Here is a 17,500-nt window from a genome sequence, read left to right on the forward strand (position 1 = left end):
GTAACTGGAACAGAGCGTACTTAACTGTGTAAAACACATCAAACACATAGTTTGATCTCATTCACTCCATTCCAGCCATATTATGAGCTGTCCTCCCCTCAGCAGCCTCCTGTGACACACGCACACACACACACTGATCGAATGAGGGAATGTGTCGATGGCTGAAAATGTGAATGGTGAAACATCTCCCATCAGGTTACACTAGTGATCAATCAGCAGGTTACACTAGTGATCAATCAGCAGGTTACACTAGTGATCAATCAGCAGGATACACTAGTGATCAATCAGCAGGATACACTAGTGATCAATCAGCAGCTTACACTAGTGATCAATCAGCAGGATACACTAGTGATCAATCAGCAGGATACACTAGGGATCAATCAGCAGGATACAGCCTGTCTGCTTCTGTTAGCAGCAGCTCTGGAGATGAACAGGTTTCAACTCTAATGGGTTTAGCTCTTCAACCTAACACTCAGCTAAATGTACACACCATACTACAAAACTGACAACATTTAACATGTTGTCTTCCAGTATTTCTACTCTCTCTGGCTGTTATCTCTGTTGTTCTGCTCATCTTGTCATCCTGCAGAAGTGGGAAGAGGGCTTCGCCAGGTATTTGAGTAGTGAGGGTATACTAAAACAGAAACAGTTTAGGGCTGATCCCAATTAGTAGGACTTGTCAATTGTTTGGTCTTTAGGCTTTCGACCAAGATTATTTAAGTTGAACAGTAACAAATAGAGATTGTTTTAGTCAAACAGTAACAAATAGAGATTGTTTTAGTTGAGCAGTAACAAATAGAGATTGTTTTAGTTGAGCACTAACAAATAGAGATTGTGTTACGGTTTTCTTGCGGTGAAGGAGAGTCGGACCAAAATGCAGCGTGGTATTCTTGAAACATGTTTAATGAAGAAACAAAAAACGTAACGTGAAAACCTATACAGCCTATCTGGTGACAACAAACACAGAGACAGGAACAATCACCCACGAAACACTCAAAGAATATGGCTGCCTAAATATGGTTCCCAATCAGAGACAACGATAAACACCTGCCTCTGATTGCGAACCACTCCAGACAGCCATAGACTTTGCTAGAGAACCCCACTAAACCACAATCCCAATACCTATGAAAACCCCAAGACAAAACACACCACATAATAAACCCATGTCACACCCTGGCCTGACCAAAATAATAAAGAAAACACAAAATACTAAGACCAGGGCGTGACAGATTGTTTTAGTTGAGCACTAACAAATATATATATTTGCGCCCATCTCAGTGAACTAATCCCTCACGGAGGCCTAGACTGAAAGCCAATTTTTGCTTGATCCAGAAATGTGGTGGGAGGCTCCAGATGGAGGGTGTGAGCCTCCAGAGGCCAAATCCAGCTCCGTACCACATCGCCATGTACCTCCCAGTTTTGTAACAATGCAGAGGATAGCACCGCATTGACATGATTGGTTGACGGTAGGTGGGGGCGGTACATCCTGTAGAAAACACAAACTCACTTCCTTGACAACAGCTCTACTCTGCGAAGCACAAGAAGAATGAATGCCCTGACCTCTGCCGAGGCAGTATCACAGTAAATGCTGCATGGCCAATGCAGACATCGGATTGACCATGCACCCAGGTGCACAATGCACTTCTCTCTCCAGAATGCGCTCTCTCCCGCCAATTTGTACACATTCATTGTTTCATAACTTCATTGTGTGAATTGTTTGATTGTTAGTGTATATCAATTCCCCATTACATATATCACCAATAGTACATTTATTGTTAATTCCTGTAATTTCTCATCCACAATGTTTGTTACTTTGGTTACGATAATTTATGTTAATGCATTCAATATTATCTTCCCGTTATCATTGTCAGAGTGGACACATTGTTTGCAGTTCGCACAACCTATGCTACACTTGTGAGACACAAGTTTTGGTTTATTTCATTCCATTTGTGAGTTTTGTCAATTTAGTCATTGTCTTTTGTTTGGAGTTCTCCTGTCAATGTTGAGTAAGGACGAGCACGCATAGAAGTAGGCCTATAGGCTACCTGACCTGATTATATATAGAAATAGGCCTATAGGCTACCTGACCTGATTATACATAGAAGTAGGTCTATAGGCTACCTGACCTGATTATATATAGAAGTAGGCCTATAGGCTACCTGACCTGATTATACATAGAAGTAGGCCTATAGGCTACCTGGCCTGATTATACATAGAAGTAGGTCTATAGGCTACCTGACCTGATTATACATAGAATTAGGCCTATAGGCTGCCTGACCTGATTATACATAGAAGTAGGCCTATAGGCTACCTGACCTGATTATACATAGAAGTAGGCCTATAGGCTACCTGACCTGATTATACATAGAAGTAGGCCTATAGGCTACCTGGCCTGATTATACATAGAAGTAGGCTTATAGGCTACCTTTTTTATTTTATTTTTTATTTTACCTTTATTTAACCAGGCAAGTCAGTTAAGAACAAATTCTTATTTTCAATGACGGCCTGGGAACAGTGGGTTAACTGCCTGTTCAGGGGCAGAACGACAGATTTGTACCTTGTCAGCTCGGGGGTTTGAACTCGCAACCTTCCGGTTACTAGTCTAACGCTCTAACCACTAGGCTACCCTGCCGCCCCGTACCTGACCTGATTATACATAGAAGTAGGTCTATAGACTACCTGACCTGATTATACATAGAAGTAGGTCTATAGGCTACCTGTCCTGATTATACATATAAGTAGGCATATAGGCTACCTGGCCTGCTTATACATATAAGTAGGCATATAGGCTACCTGACCTGATTAAACATAGAAGTAGGCATATAGGCTACCTGACCTGATTATACATAGAAGTAGGCCTATAGGCTACATGACCTGATTATACATAGAAGTAGGCCTACAGGCTACCTGTCCTGATTATACATAGAAGTAGGCATATAGGCTACCTGACCTGATTATACATAGAAGTAGGCCTATAGGCTACCTGGCCTGATTATACATAGAAGTAGGCATATAGGCTACATGACCTGATTATACATAGAAGTAGGCATATAGGCTACCTGACCTGATTATACATAGAAGTAGGCCTATAGGCTACCTGGCCTGATTATACATAGAAGTAGGCCTACAGGCTACCCGACCTGCGCGTAAATGTAGGCATATAAATGTTCCCATTTGGGGATCTGATAGTATTTCTGATTGGCTTAACGCACCACCACTAATGACCTGTGGAGCTTTTCAAAGTAATGTTTTCTTCACCTCGAGCAAGCAAACAAGGTTTGTTTTTACATCCATTGAGAATTGCAATAGTTCCTTAATGTATTTTTAAAATCATTCCAGCTCTCTCCCTTTCGATTACCACTCAGCGTGAAAGGCAAAAATGTCATGCTCTGATATAATGGAAACGTCATAAAATGGCCTATCTGATTACTTCTTATCAGTACTTGACTTGGACTGAAATAGGGTATGGTACTCATTTTGGGTGCTGGTACTGTTTATATTTAGGTGCAGGAGCAGGAGCAGATCCACAATACTATTGATTCTATAAGAGGAACAGGAGCTCAAGCAGTAGAACATTTGAGGTGTCAGTACTCTGCTCTGGTGAGCTCCTGCCCAAGTCAAGCACTGCTTCTTATCCCTTGTGCCAATAGCCTCCAGCTGTGTCTGTCCTGAGCTCACTGGTCCAGGAAACCGAGGGCCCAGAATATTTTATACGTTGCAAGTTCGCTAGCAAAAGCTTTGGGCTGTAACCAAATTAATAGTTGATACAATGTTTCAAATTCGTTGCAGACAGGCCATGCGGAGCCAATGTGATTCATAGGATATTTATTTTCATCAGGATATGTTCTACCTGCAGGCTGCAATGTTTTTATTTATTGGCTTCATGTAGGCTGTTTTAACATAGTTGACAATGGCAATAGAAGTTACTTTTTAGGTTTGTATTATTTTCATTTAGATTTGGATAGAACTTTGATTAACCACATGATAATGATTTTGAGATATGAAGACCTTATTATAAATTAAATGAAACTGTTTCACGGAAATGTGCATGTGAAAACAATAACTGGCACACAGATCGGTATAAATGGTAAGATAAATTGGCATTCCATAGGAGAAAAGTGTAAAGTCCTCATGTAGCCTATTACCGGCAACTTCAGGAGAGTAATGGCAGAATCTGCGAAAGCCAACAGGAGCGGGAGGAGAATAGTTGGGCCAGGTTTTTTTCTTCTGGTTATCTAGATCTCTGGCGCCATCTTGAGGCATTTGTTTATTTCATAAAACCGTAAACTTAAAGCATCAGACAAGCTCAATACATATTGTTGATTTTATTAAAACACATAGGGTGTGCATATATGGAAAAATACACTTTTAAAACAGACAACATTTGGTCGGTCAAGATTTTTTTGAGTTGGGGACCGCCCTACTACAGTCCAACCAGCTACCTTCTGTAACATGTTGTGTGTTTGTGTGTGTTCCCACAGGTCAGATCTCGGTAGACGGCTTTGCCAAGTACCTGAGTAGTGAAGAAAACAGCATCATCCCCCCAGAGAAGCTGGACCAGAGTGAAGACATGACCCTACCACTGCCTCATTACTTCATCAACTCCTCCCACAACACATACCTCACAGGTAGGCCTATTCTTTAATGTCTATATTTTTAGTACTGTGATAACTAATAAGTAACACATGATCATATATGGTTGTTTGACCCTTTCAAAGTGAATCAAATTCAGCCAGTGGGGTTCCTTTCTGTCCTGTGCACCTCAGGTGCTTATCCAAACAGCACTCTCAAAATGTCTTCAGACTGGAATTCAGACTGACTAGCCTATGGCAGCAATAATCTATTCTGGGGAGGGGGAGTGTGTGAAAATCTCTCAAGTGAATCACATTTCTCCCACAAGGGGAATATTACATTTCTGTAATAGGCTAACATCAAATAATGAAAATAGAAATGGTCATCAAAATTGTTTAACAGTTTTAAAAACAGTTCTAATAAATGCAACACTTGGATAATAGATGAAGATACTCCAAACTTGTTGATTCATTTTTTATCCATCACGTATTGAATGAATTATAGTACATAAAAAATAGTTTTTGGTGGGAATTCAGGTATTACATTTATTGTAGAATGTCCCTGTTTTTTTATATTTTTAGAATGCAGTCATATATACATTTTCTAATTGTATCAGGTATTTATATGATATTTTGTGTTAAAATAATGAAAATGATATGCGCCTCATTTTCTTAAATATTCTGGGTCTATTTGCATATATGACAACATTTACATAAAGTGGTGGAACAGGGCTGCAACAACAAACACTTGTTCTGTCTACCCTACCTGCACTCACCTGTTCTGTCTACGCTACCAGCACTCACCCGTTCTGTCTACCCTACCTGCACTCACCTGTTCTGTCTACCCTACCTGCACTCACCTGTTCTGTCTACCCTACCTGCACTCACCTGTTCTGTCTACTCTACCTGCACTCACCTGTTCTGTCTACCCTACCTGCACTCATCTGTTCTGTCTACCCTACCTGCACTCACCTGTTCTGTCTACTCTACCTGCACTCACGTGTTCTGTCTACCCTACCTGCACTCACCTGTTCTGTCTACCCTACCTGCACTCACCTGTTCTGCCTACCCTACCTGCACTCACCTGTTCTTTCTACCCTACCAGCACTCACCTGTTCTGTCTACCCTACCAGGACTCACCTGTTCTGTCTACCCTACCTGCACTCACCTGTTCTGTCTACCCTACCAGCACTCACCCGTTCTGTCTACCCTACCAGCACTCACCTGTTCTGTCTACCCTACAAACACTCACCTATTCTGTCTACCCTACCTGCACTCACCTGTTCTGTCTACCCTAGCAGGACTCACCTGTTCTGTCTACCCTACCTGCACTCACCTGTTCTGTCTAGTCTGCCTCATTAATTACTGTTGTCATGTTCTCTTGCATAATTTAACAAGAGTTGCAATAACAGGATACCATTGGATCAACATGTTTACACCGATCTAAACATACTTTACATTGTTTGCGAGATCAGACATAATACTTTTAACTATAATTTGAGTGTTGATTTCTGGAAGTTGCTTTCATTTCAACGCATTTAATTTGTAAACATTTCACTGTATCAAATTATAACTTTTTTCCAATTCAACAAAAAACAAACACCCTTTAAAATTAAGTTATTTTTCTTCTCTTTCTTGTGATGTAAGTGTCGAGATGATGTGTTAAATCCCAGACGAAGTAGCGTTCTTATAGACAATGTATTCTATTAAGCCAATTTCTGTCATCGGGGTGTGTTTGACAGGGCAATACGAAAACAGTTCTGCCACCGTGACTTTAACAGGAAAAAATGACCCAAGCAAGAGTATGAAAGAGTACCACAGGAATAGAATGAGAGCAATCAATCCAGCGAGATTTAAGTGCACCCCTCAAACACCCCGGAAATTCAGTGAGGAGCTCAGGGGTGCCTTCTGAAGTGACACACACACACATACCCACATACACTCACAGACACAGTGGTGAGTGTGTCTGGTAATATGCGGTGGTAATACGATGCTGATGTAGAGAGAACTGCTTTGTTAATGGAGAAAGTGCTCTGCTCTGTGGAATGTAGTGCTGCTCGTAACTCTAATGACTAATGTGCCTAATGAGAGCGCGAGATGTGTGGGAATGTCTCGTCTTGACACAGTAGGAAGATAATAAATTAAATAATGTGGTTAACTGTCTTTAAAAGAAGAATCTGTTAAGTGTTTTGTGTGTGTGTGTGTGTGTGCGTGCGTGCGTGTGTGCATGTGTATGTGTGCGTGTGTGTGTAGCGGGTCAGCTGGCAGGTAACTCGTCGGTAGAGATGTATCGGCAGGTCCTCCTGTCAGGTTGTCGCTGTATCGAGCTGGACTGCTGGAAGGGACGCACCACCGAAGAAGAACCTGTCATCACACACGGATTCACCATGACAACTGAAATCTCCTTCAAGGTAAACTGTCTGGAACCAGAGAGATAGTAGAGAGAGATGGAGATGGAGGGAGAGGGAGATGGGGAGGGATGGAGAAAGAGTGAGTGGAAGTGAGACAATGGGCATGGAGGAGGAGGGAAAAATAGGGAGAAGGGAGGGAAAGATAGAGGGGAGAGGGAGGGAGAGAGAGAGAGAGAAGGAAAGAGGGGATAGGGAGGGAGAGAGAGTTGAGAAAGACGGGAGAGGGAGGGAGGGAGAGAGAAAAGGAAAGAGGGGAGAGAGAGAGCTAAATATGGTTTGAGAAACAGGGAGACGGAGAGAAAGAGTTGCACGGTATTTAGTATTGTAGAGCGCAATAGGAGAGAGGGAGAGAAGGAGAGGAGGAAAGAAGAGAGCTAGACGGAGAAGAGATTGATTGATAGAGGGAATTTAGTCTTTAGTGAGAGTACTATGGCTGAGTTTACACAGGCAGCCAAATTCAGATATTCTTTTTTACTAATTGGTATTTTTACCAATCAGATCAGCTCTGAAAATATCTGATGTAATTGGTCAAAAAAACTATTTGTGGAAAAAAGGTCAGAATTGGGCTGCCTGTGTAAACGCAGCCTAAGATCAAGAGAAGGAGACTGATTGAGAGTGAAATAGAAATGTATAAGTGGACTGATAGAGAAAGGGAATGAGAGAGAGGGAATGAGAGAGAGGTAATGAGCGGAAGATAGAGAGAGAGAAGGGGTGTGTGAGAGAGATAGAGGGTAAGCTATTCAGTGTATTTACCCTCTTGTGTCGATATAAATGGTTGTAAAATTCACTTAACCACTTAGTCTTACGCTACTAAACATCCCTATCAGATGTTCAATGAGTCAACAAGCTCTACACCAGCGGCTCTCCAAATCACTGTACCAATCTTGTACTTCAAATATTTATAATAGATATTTTGCGATAGCCTGACCACCAGCCATTTTATATCTGTCATCAAATAAAATACAATTTGATCAGCGATCACATTCATTGATATTTGATCCCATTGGTCATTGACCAGTGCTGACACCCTGTCTGTCTTATCTATGTGTCTATAGGAAGTGATTGAGGCCATAGCAGAGTGTGCCTTCAAGACCTCCCCTTTCCCTGTCATCCTTTCCTTCGAGAACCACGTGGACTCGTAAGTCAACAACTCTCAGGCCTCTGTGTGTTCACCTTGTTTGATAAATGTACACTCCAACACTTTTCCGATTTGTTTAACATCAGTTCAAACAGTGATTCTGGACCTCTGTATTCTATGGTAATGGTAGTGCAATTTTAGCTGCCATGCTTGCCACTCTTATGTATTGCGCTAATTAGCTATATGCTAATGTTAGCCACTCTTAAAGTAGGACATTAACTAATAGCTACATGCTAATACCAGAGATGGTAGAGGAAGTGAGACACCCCACTCTCAGTTTTTTTCTGGTTCAATAAAAGATAATGAACTACTCTGACCAGACCCAGCTGCTATAGGATTGGTGTCTATCTGAGACACACACAGTTAGTACACTGACAATTGTTTTCAATGGTAAAAGGCCATTCATTTATTACCATCTTTCCTAATACTAGTCACTCTTAAGTCAATAGTGACTCACTACATGCTAGCCACTCTGAAGCCATTAGCTGGCTAGATGAAAATGCAGCGAAGGTGGCTTGGTGAGCCACATTTTCATGTTTAGTGACCTTGCCTGAGCTGAGACCTGGAGACTTGCATTAGCTCCCCAAGGACACCCATATTCAAATCCCAATCGGTCACACTAACGCTATCAACTTCAGTAGCAAATTGCTAAATACCAACATTAGGCCACTGTGAGGTGATTGTAATGGTTGTAACGCTGTATGTGTGTTGCCTCCCAGGCCCAAGCAGCAGGCCAAGATGGCGGAGTACTGCAGGTCAATATTTGGAGACATGTTACTGACCGACCCTCTGGAGAAGTACCCTGTAAGACCCCTGCTTGCACAAACACTCATGTTTACACACTGTCAAACACACAGTTCAACACACCTCTATGACATGGACCAGTGAGTGTAGTGTCTCTCTCCGCTCCCTCACCCCTGAGTGACCCTCTAAACAGCCTCGTGTCAACTAAAACTACATGTTTACCTGTCTCTTTTGATCTCTCATTCCCTCTCTCTCTTTCTCGCTCTCCGCTGCCTCTCCCCTCTCTCTCCCTCAGCTTTCTCCCTCCCTTCCTCTCTCTATTGCTCTTTATCCAAACCAACCCTTTGAATCTGTCTGCAATCACAACCACATGGTCCTCTCTCCCTACCAGTCAGCTATTGTGTGCTGTGTGTCTATGTGTGTGCGTGCGTGTTGTGTTAAGGGGTGATCTGTAGACTGTGCTGCTTTTCTTATCTCCTTCCAGCCAGTTGCCATGGCTACCAGTCAAAAGCTTGCATTGTCCCTTTGTGGAGGAACTTCTTGTCAGAGTCTATTCTGACATAACAACAATCACACACACATAAACACGCACAAATGCACTCATAAGCACACAGCATGGTTTTTTTAAAGGCTGTAAATGAGGCTGAATGAACTGTTTCGCTGCCAGACAAGGCTCCGCTGATAGCCAGGTGTCGCAGTGGTAAGGTGTTGGGACTGCGGTTGGCCATAACAGTGTGTCACCATTATAGTGCAATTCATCTATTGTTTAGCGTTGTGTTGTGTAGTGGGTTTGCTGGCATGTATCAACAATTTTCTGTTGTTGCCAAATTCGCCACTGAGTGTGATTGATATGGGATTTTTAGGACATGGCCATTGGGGACTAAAGATGGTTGTAATGGAATGATTGCTTCCGGAAAGTTGCTCACAGATCAATGACCCTCTGTTGCTCCTGCAGCTCATAGGGATGTGTTACACTTCCTCCTCAGCCTGAGGTGGCACCACTTGCACTGCAGAATTGTTCACTTCAGTGGCGCCAACTGGTTAGCCGCTTCGGGAGGGTGGACTCGTGCTAGCAAGGCAGAGGTCCTGGGTTTGAGCCTCGGTGTGAGCTGAATCAGGCGGAAGCAGTGCTGACTAAGCTAGAAGTGTGATGTTCTTTACAGTCCATTAAGCGGAATTGCTGAGCTGCTTTTTGGTGAGAAGTATCGTGTATGTGTATGGATCAAGATGTTCTCTAGTTGAGGATGAAAGACAACTGAAGACAAGTAGATATGGCAGATGCTCAGAAGTGTGATGCTGAGAAAGTTGGTAATTGTGTGTGTGTGTGTGATGCGTGCCTGTGTGCAAGCGTTTACCTACGTGTACGAGCGCTTGCATGCGATTGTGTGATGAAGCTCAGTGTCTTCTAACAGGCTAACCACGCTGCTCACATAGCAAAATAAATGTACACATACAAGTTTTTCAATCATTATACCCACACTGCTCGTGCGCATCAGCGAGCGGCTGCGTGGATAGGCGGTAAAATAGAAATTGGTTCTATTTGTGACCCTCAACGGGCTGCAAGTCCAGCCTCTCCCATCTCCTCATTGGTTTTTAGGAGCATATACCCACGTGTGTGATTGAAAGATGAACTGAGGTCCACACTCCAGTCAGTTAGAGTAGTAATGTAGTAATGCTGTAAAGCTGGTTGCCAACCGTCATATAAAGTCCAAAGAAGAAAAAGAAGCCTGAAGGAGGAGAGATGACTAGAAATTAACTTGATTTACCGTTTTATCTGTGGATTAATTGTAGGAGTAGAGGACCTTGTGTATTTCAGGTAAAATAACAACCCAATGTTTATATCCCAGGACAAATTAGCTAGCAACTGCAAGCTAACTAGCTAAATTGCCATAAATGTTTAATGCTTTTTGACCTGTCCCCAAATTAATATAATTGGGGACAGGTTTGTTTTTGATATTTCAACCTGCGTGTCCTGATCACTTCTGGTATGGATGAACAAAATCAACGTGCGCGTGATGGTGGACGCTCCTTTATCAATGGGCATCAGCAGTGTGATCCAACAGAACAGAAGGGCATCACATGAATAAACCAGTGCTGTGTCTACTCAAGTCTGCTCTCCAGAGAGAGAGAGTGTTGTAAGCATACACTCCCACTCTCCCCAAAGGAAACCCCATTCTGGGGCGTAGAAAGTGTTGAAGCTGTAAACTAAACAGTTGCTTGCCATCACAGCCTGTAAGAGCCTTATTTCATTCAGGTCACTAAGAAGCCTTTTACACTATGACTGACCAACACTCTGTCATTATCACAAAACCAAGTTTGTTTTGATACTATTGCCTAATACACACGCCCACCAACATTATCATTAGTAGGAACCTTTCTTGGTTGTTACTCTCAAGTAAAGAGTCTAACTCCCTCTCTCTCTCTCTCTACTATCCTTCTCTTCCCTCCCTCACTCTCTCCTCCCTCCCTCCCTCGCTCTCTCTTCTCTCCCCCCCCCTCTCTCTCTCCTTCTATCCCTCTCTCTCTCTCTCTCTCTCTCTCTCTCTCCTTCTATCCCTCTCTCTCTCTCTCTCTCTCTCTCTCTCTCTCTCTCTCTCTCTCTCTCTCTCTCTCTCTCTCTCTCCTTCTATCCCTCTCTCTCTCTGTCTCTCCTCTCTCTCTGTCTCTAGTTGGAGACAGGGGTGCCCCTGCCCAGTCCAATGGATCTGATGGGAAAGATTCTGGTGAAGAACAAGAAGAAACACATCAAGACATCGAGTACCAAGAAGAAACTGTCAGAACAGGCCTCCAATACCTACAGCGACTCATCTAGTGTGCATGAGCCCTCTTCTCCCAGCGCAGGTATGGTTACAGTACACACACACACACACACACACACACACACACACACACACACACACACACACACACACACACACACACACACACACACACACACACACACACACACACACACACACACACACACACACACACACACACACACACACACAGCAGCAGCAGCAGAAACACAAATCCCTTGTTGGCCATTGACAGACGGAGGATGTTTATTTGAATTATATTGGTGGGAGAAATCCTACATCTTATAGTAAGACCTGGCTGTAGTTGATCATTCATCACTTTCCTGGCCCTCTGAAACACTGAGCTGTGTTGTTGACTACTTCATATACTCATACCAGTGGAGGCTGCTGAGGGGAAGATGGTAATAATAGCTGGAACAGAGCAAATAGAATGGCATCAAACACCTGGAAACCATTACAGCTATTACCATGAGCTTATCCTCCCCAATGAAGGAGGCACCAACCTCCTGTGATTCATATCAACTCAGCAAAAAAAGAAACTTCCCTTTTTTAGGACCCTGTCTTTCAAAGATAATTCATAAAAATCCAAATAACTTCACAGATCTTCTTTCTAAAGGGTTTAAACACTGTTTCCCATGCTTGTTCAATGCACAAACAATTAATGAACATGCACCTGTGGAACGGTAGTTAAGGCACTAACAGCTTACAGACGGTAGGCAATTAAGGTTACAGTTATGAAAACTTAGGACACTAAAGAGGCCTTTCTACTGACTCTGAAAAACACCAAAAGAAAGATTCCCAGGGTCCCTGCTCAGCTGCGTGAACGTGCCTTAGGCATGCTGCAAGGAGGCCTGAGGACTGCAGATGTGGCCAGGGCAATAAATTGCAATGTCCGTACTATGAGACGCCTAAAACAGCGCTACAGGAAGACAGGATGGACAGCTGATCGTCCTCGCAGTGGCAGACCACGTGTAACAACACCTGCACAGGATCGGTACATCCGAACATCACACCTGCGGGACAGGTACAGGATGGCAACAGCAACTGCCTGAGTTACACCAGGACCGCACAATCCCTCCATCAGTGCTCAGACTGTCCGCAATAGGCTGAGAGAGACTGGACTGAGGGCTTGTAGGCCTGTTGTAAGGCAGGTCCTCAGCAGACATCACCGGCAACAATGTCACCTATGGGCACAAACCCACCGTCGCTGGACCAGACAGGACTGGCAAAAAATGCTCTTCACTGACGAATCAAGGTTTTGTCTCACCAGGGGTGATGGTCGGATTCATGTTTATCGTCAAAGGAATGAGCGTTACACCGAGGCCTGTACTCTGGAGCGGGATCAATTTGGAGGTGGAGGGTCCATGGTCTGGTACAATGTGTCACAGCATCATTGGACTGAGCTTGTTGTCATTGCAGGCAATCTCAACGCTGTGCGTTACAGGGAAGACATCCTCCTCCCTCATGTGGTACCCTTCCTGCAGGCTCATCCTGACATAACCCTCCAGAATGACAATGCCACCAGCCATACTGCTCGTTCTGTGCGTGATTTCCTGCAAGATAGGAATGTCAGTGTTCTGCCATGGCCAGCGAAGAGCCCGGATCTCAATCCCATTGAGCACTTCTGGGACCTGTTGGATCGGAGGGGAGGGCTAGGGCCATTCCCACCAGAAATGTCTGGGAACTTGCAGGTGCCTTGGTGGAAGAGTGGGGTAACATCTCACAGCAAGAACTGGCAAATCTGGTGCAGTCCATGAGGAGGAGATGCACTGCCGTACTTAATGCAGCTGGTGGCCACACCAGATACTGAATGTTAATTTTGATTTTGACCCCTCCTTTGTTCAGGGACACATTATTCAATTTCTGTTAGTCACAAGTCAGTGGAACTTGTTCAGTTTATGTCTCAGTTGTTGAATCTTGTTATGTTCATACAAATATTTACACATGTTAAGTTTGCTGAAAATAAACACAGTTGACAGTGAGAGGATGTTTCTTTTTTTGCTGAGTTTACTGTGTGTGTGTGTGTGTGTGTGTGTGTGTGTGTGTGTGTGTGTGTGTGTGTGTGTGTGTGTGTGTGTGTGTGTGTGTGTGTGTGTGTGCGTGTGTGTGTGTGTGCGTGTGTGTGTGTGTGTGTGCGGACGTGTTTACAAGAATAGTAAACTAATAAAAATTGGACCAACTGGGGATATTTTGTTGGTCCCCACAAGGTCAAATGCTATTTTTAGGGGGTTTAGCATTAAGGTTAGAATTAGGGTTAGGGTTAGAATTAGGTTTAGGGTCAGGGTTAGGAGCTAGGATTAGTTTTATGGTTAGAGTTAGGGTTAAGTTTTTTGCATTACGATAAGGGTTAAGGTTAGGGTAAGGGTTAGGGGTTAGGGAAAATTGTATTTTGAATGGGACTGAATTGTGTGTCCACCCAAGGTTAGTTGTACAAGACTGTGTGTATGTGTGTGCCTGCATGCTTCTGTGCATGAGTGTGTCCTTCTGTGCGTGTGTGTGTCCTTCTGTGCGTGTGTGTGTCCTTCTGTGCGTGTGTGTGTCCTTCTGTGCGTGTGTGTGTCCTTCTGTGCATGAGTGTGTCCTTCTGTGCGTGTGTGTGCCCTTCTGTGCGTGTGTGTGTCCTGTGCGTGTGTGTGTCCTTCTGTGCGTGTGTGTGTCCTTCTGTGCGTGTGTGTGTCCTTCTGTGCGTGTGTGTGTCCTTCTGTGCGTGTGTGTGCATTTGTCAGGTTAAGTTTTATAGCTACCCAGGTACCTCTGGTACAGCTATGCTTTACCAGAACAGGACAAGCAGGGAGGCAGGCAGCAGGATTGATGCTCTTAGCATTCCCCTTCACACAGAATCACCCTGCATCCATCAACAGCAGCCTACTGGGACTCCCAGCCATGTGCCACACTTGGGGCAGCAGGTAGCCTAGTGGTTAGAACGATGGGTCAGTAACCGAAAGGTTGCTAGATCAAATCCCTGAGCTGAGAAGGTAAAAATCTGTCGTTCTGCACCTGAACAAGGCCGTTAACCTACTGTTCCTAGACTGTCATTGTAAATAACAACTTCTTAATTGACTTGCCTCGTTAAATATAGGTACACACTGCCCCCTGCTGGTAGAGTCACAGACACATTTCATCCTGCACGACAGCAGTCCATCTTGATCTCTGAAGCATTTCGCAGAGACTGGTGAAGGGAAATATCTCGGAACAGGCTCATTGTAATGGCAGGAATGTAAATGGATTCCTCTGTGTTTGATACTGTTCCATCCATTCCATTACAACGAGTCCATCCTCCGATTTAAAAGTGACACCAGCCTCCACTGCATATACAGTATCACATAATGGTTATTGATTGTTTGCTGTCCACCAGGGTCGACCAACCTGGAGATGACCGAGTCCTCCCAGCCAATAGAAGTCGCTGGGCTCAGCCTCAGATCACAGGGAAGGAAGTCAATTGGTGAGCCATATGGGAAAGACTATAAGGACACAGCTACTCTTAAACCAACAAGCCAAAACTGAACCTGACTCTAACCTAATTTCTATAAATTCTGAAGCAAAATATGGTTTGGGTGTCAGGTGTGTCTTTATAGCCTTTTCCAAGCCATACCCTTGGTCTGTACATGGAATTCTATTCCACATCAAGTAACTGATGCAAGCAGTAATAATTTGATTAAAAAACCAGATAAAAATACACCTTATGGAACAGCAGGGACTGTGAAGAGTCACACACACAGGCATAGACACACCTAAAGGGCACACACTTAATGTGTTATGACATCTGTTGTGAAAGGTAATGTAACGTTTTTAATTTAATATAACTGCCTTAATTTTGCTGGACCCTAAAAAGAGTAGCTACTGCCTTGGCAGGAACCAATGGGGATCCATAATACATAGAAATACCCCATCAGGCACTCCTCCTCCTTTACCTGGTCCTAGAACAACCCTTAGTAGCCCTAGTTCTAAAATCTAGTCACTTCCTTAGTTTCTTCCTTCCCTTATTCCCTTTCTCTAGCTCCTTCCCTTAATTCATTTTCCTATACCCCCCTTTTCCCTAAGTGGCCCTACAGTAACCCCACTGAAAAGCTTGGTGGATCTATTTCCCTATTGCTTCCTGCTCCATCCACCCCCTTCATAAGTCTAACCCTGGGGCTTCCTGCTCCATCCACCCTCTTCATAAGTCTAACCCTGGGGCTTGCTGCTCCATCCACCCCCTTCATAAGTCTAACCCTGGGGCTTCCTGCTCCATCCACCCCCTTCATAAGTCTAACCCTGGGGCTTCCTGCTCCATCCACCCCCTTCATAAGTCTAACCCTGGGGCTTCCTGATCCATCCACCCCCTTCATAAGTCTAACCCTGGGGCTTGCTGCTCCATCCACCCCCTTCATAAGTCAAACCCTGGGGCTTCCTGCTCCATCCACCCCCTTCATAAGTCTAACCCTGGGGCTTCCTGCTCCATCCACCCCCTTCATAAGTCTAACCCTGGGGCTTGCTCTCTGACCATAAAGCATTCAGTCATCACCAGCATGTAGTCTGAGAAGCTAACTTAAACCTGCGTTTGTCTTTCAGGTGAAGTTGAGGCAGAGAGTGACGATGAGGATGATGATGACGATGACTGTAAAAAGGGGTCCATGGATGAGGTACATCTTCATTCTTTCTCCTGCTCTAGCAGGTCTCTTGTTACATGTATGCTGTTCTTAGGCTGCCCCCTAGTGGAGATTCAGAAACACACTTACTTCTCGGGCTATGTTTCAATAGTCAAACAAGGAGGAGAGGAGGAGAGAGGAGGATTCTCTTTTTGACTGTTGTGTGTTTCTCCTCCAGGGTACAGCGGGCAGCGAGGCGTTTGCCACAGAGGAGATGTCCAACCTGGTCAGTTATGTCCAGCCAGTCAAATTTAACTCCTTCGAGGCCTCCAAAAGTAGGACCATCACTCGTGACCACAACTCAACACCTGTTTAGAGCACATTTAAATATTTACTGTGATTGTGAACCACATTTTTTGTCAGTTTGAATACACACCAACTCAAATGAGTTGTTCTGTTCTCACAGATGTGCTGTTTAAAATTATGCAATTTTTTTAATGAATTTATCAATCAATCAATTGCTGTTGTTCCAGAGATCAATCGGAGCTATCAGATGTCATCGTTTGTGGAGACCAAAGCCTTGGAGCAGCTCACTAAGTCACCTGTGGAGTTTGTTGAGTATCCTTCCCCACTCTGCGTGGAATATTTACTTCAAATGTCTGTTCAAATTGTTCCATTTGTTGAAACAGTTTCGAGTGAAAAAGTACACCAAAAGCAAGGTGAACTTGTAAATCACCTGGTTAAGTCCAGGAGCCTCATTTATCAAAAGGTTAGTATTTTTTCATTTTGAACTTGATGGGAAAGTGTGTGTACACGCGCAAATCTCAGACCATGTGTACGCTCAACTTCTAGTGGTTGATCAACTGACTGGGGTATTCCAGCTACACAACAAATGTTAGGCTACTATTTATCCATTACTCATTCACTAGCCAAATATGCTCAACAGTAAATAGACTTGTAGCCCATGTCAGTATGGGTAGCCTACAGTATTACTGTGCAATAGGAGCTGGACATAATAACATGTTTAAGGAGATAGAAAGAAAATCATGCATTGATAAACAAGATATTGAACAACAATTCATCTTTTGCAGAGAATTGCGGGCTGTAGGCAGCATTTACTTTTATATCGTTCAATAGACAATCAATCAATCTTACAGAATGCGCTGGCAGTGTTTAGCACTCGCTATAGACGGCATGCATTTTTAGTTTAAAAAAGTAGCTGAAAAAGATGAAAACATTCTGCGGAAATGTGATCAAGCTGTCATGG

The 17,500-nt window shown here is 43.7% G+C and overlaps 1 protein-coding gene across 2 annotated transcripts in view; it reads left to right on the forward strand.

Moving 5' to 3' along the window:
- Positions 1-17,500, forward strand: part of LOC139407292 (1-phosphatidylinositol 4,5-bisphosphate phosphodiesterase beta-1-like) — a 256,969-nt gene that overhangs the window by 174,092 nt on the left and 65,377 nt on the right. For both annotated transcript variants that reach the window (XM_071150944.1, XM_071150945.1), the window contains exons 10-18: positions 4,482-4,628; positions 6,825-6,982; positions 8,038-8,120; positions 8,840-8,924; positions 11,534-11,705; positions 15,021-15,107; positions 16,217-16,287; positions 16,472-16,568; positions 16,767-16,851. In XM_071150944.1, coding sequence (XP_071007045.1) covers positions 4,482-4,628; positions 6,825-6,982; positions 8,038-8,120; positions 8,840-8,924; positions 11,534-11,705; positions 15,021-15,107; positions 16,217-16,287; positions 16,472-16,568; positions 16,767-16,851 — 985 coding nt within the window. The remainder of the gene's footprint in view (positions 1-4,481; positions 4,629-6,824; positions 6,983-8,037; positions 8,121-8,839; positions 8,925-11,533; positions 11,706-15,020; positions 15,108-16,216; positions 16,288-16,471; positions 16,569-16,766; positions 16,852-17,500) is intronic.

This window comes from Oncorhynchus clarkii, chromosome 4 (assembly GCF_045791955.1).
Source record: "Oncorhynchus clarkii lewisi isolate Uvic-CL-2024 chromosome 4, UVic_Ocla_1.0, whole genome shotgun sequence".
Classification (NCBI taxonomy): Eukaryota; Metazoa; Chordata; class Actinopteri; order Salmoniformes; family Salmonidae; genus Oncorhynchus; species Oncorhynchus clarkii.